A 1,622-nucleotide genomic window follows, 5' to 3' on the forward strand; every position below is an offset into this window, starting at 1 on the left:
GTATTAGAATTTTATAGATTAATACTTCTCATTCAACCATAATTAAATTCACTCTATCTAGGAGGCACAATTTATATGGATAGTTTTTACTTTTTTACAAGCAGCTGAGAGGAATAAAAGCAAAAATGAAATAAAATTGATGACTTTCCTCTTCTTGTTTTTAAAATGTAAGGCGCAGAAAGTACAGATAATTGTGAGAAAATGTAAGTAGAAAGTAAAAAGTAGGCTGAAAAAGAATTACCCAAGTAAATACAGATACCCAAAAATTCTACTTAAGTACAGTAACGAAGTATTTGTACTTCGTTACTGTACACCTCTGCTTTAAGTGGTAAAATGGTACAGTAACTGTTTGTATTTCAGCCTGAGCTTGTTTTCATGGCTCTAATATAAACGTCGCACCAGTTTGTCCCTCGCTGCTCTCCGTAGTCTCACATGACTTCCTCTCCGTGTGACTGGCCTGAAGTTTACAGGCGGCTCAAYCTGATAAACTGCGTCTTCCTCATATAAACAAACTTGAGTTTGGAAACTTAGTTTCCTTTTTMTTTTTAAAGTTTGTAGTTAAAACAGCAGGTCAGAGTCGAAGCTGGAATTTGTTTTTGAACTAAGTTTTTCCGCAGTGCAGAAACACATGGATACAGTGTAACTTATGGCTGATCTCATGCTGCTGGACACAAGAAGGTAAGACCTGACTGCAGGGTTATGTTGGACCCACATGAGGAGGTGGGATCCATTTAAAACACCAAAAACCCGTAAAACACCTGTCATCCTCAGTTTCTCACCTGACCCCTCTGTGTTTTGTGTTGCAGGTGTGTTTATTTCTTCCTCTATGATGGCTCTAAGGTCAGAGGAGAAGGTGACCCCACAAGACAGGGAATCTGCTACTTTTACCCCGAGGAGGTCTGAGCCTTTCAAGTCATAAACGTGTTGAACAGACCCAGGAAGTCTTATTACCTGCTGCCTTTCATGCCGAGAGTCTAAAAGCTTCATTTGTTCTGGTCAAACCTAGAAAATCTCGTGTTCATAGGATAGTAGAGGAAGGGCTCTGACTGTGGTGGTCTGTGTTTGTGTCAGACCCCTTTAGATAAGCAGGACCTGCTGTGTGGTCAGCTGGCAGGCGTGGCCCGTTGTGTGTCGGAGCTGTCCTCCTCGCCTGTGCGCACACTCACACTGCGGCGCTGCAAGTTTGCCATCCACACCAAGGAGGACCTCTTCTGGGTGAGCAGGGTCGTTCAGCAACATGCAGATCATTTTCAGGGTTTAGCTCACGTCAGTCCTTCCCAGAAGCTGATGGTTACACTTGTTTTTTGTGTGTCTGTGTGTGTGTGTTTTTGTCATCCAAGGCTCTGGGCTGCTCCATGGACGTCCCTACTGTCAGCGTCTGTGAGCTCCTGGAGCACCTCATCAACATTTTCTGTTTCTATAACGGCTCAGTTCGACAGAGCTACCAGGTGCCTCCCACTCTCTAAACTGTAGTATTGTATTTTGATTGTTTTATTTTATTTTATTTTATTTTTGTTTGTTTGTTAAGTAAAGTGGCTCATGAACATAACACAGTCAACTACAGCGGGTAAAATAAGTATTAAAAACGTCACCATATTTCTCAGTAAATATATTACTAGAGG

At 41.9% G+C, this 1,622-nt stretch overlaps 1 protein-coding gene across 1 annotated transcript in view; it reads left to right on the forward strand.

Annotated features, from left to right (window-relative positions):
* Positions 1–402: 402 nt before the first annotated feature.
* hps4 (HPS4 biogenesis of lysosomal organelles complex 3 subunit 2) overlaps positions 403–1,622 on the forward strand; it is a gene marked incomplete in the record, with an annotated part of 10,352 nt that continues 9,132 nt past the window's right edge. The window contains 4 exon segments of the mRNA XM_014015578.1: positions 403–678; positions 807–897; positions 1,072–1,215; positions 1,341–1,448. Coding sequence (XP_013871032.1) covers positions 647–678; positions 807–897; positions 1,072–1,215; positions 1,341–1,448 — 375 coding nt within the window.

The sequence above is a fragment of the Austrofundulus limnaeus genome, unplaced genomic scaffold (genome assembly GCF_001266775.1).
Source record: "Austrofundulus limnaeus strain Quisiro unplaced genomic scaffold, Austrofundulus_limnaeus-1.0 Scaffold131, whole genome shotgun sequence".
Taxonomy (NCBI): domain Eukaryota; kingdom Metazoa; phylum Chordata; class Actinopteri; order Cyprinodontiformes; family Rivulidae; genus Austrofundulus; species Austrofundulus limnaeus.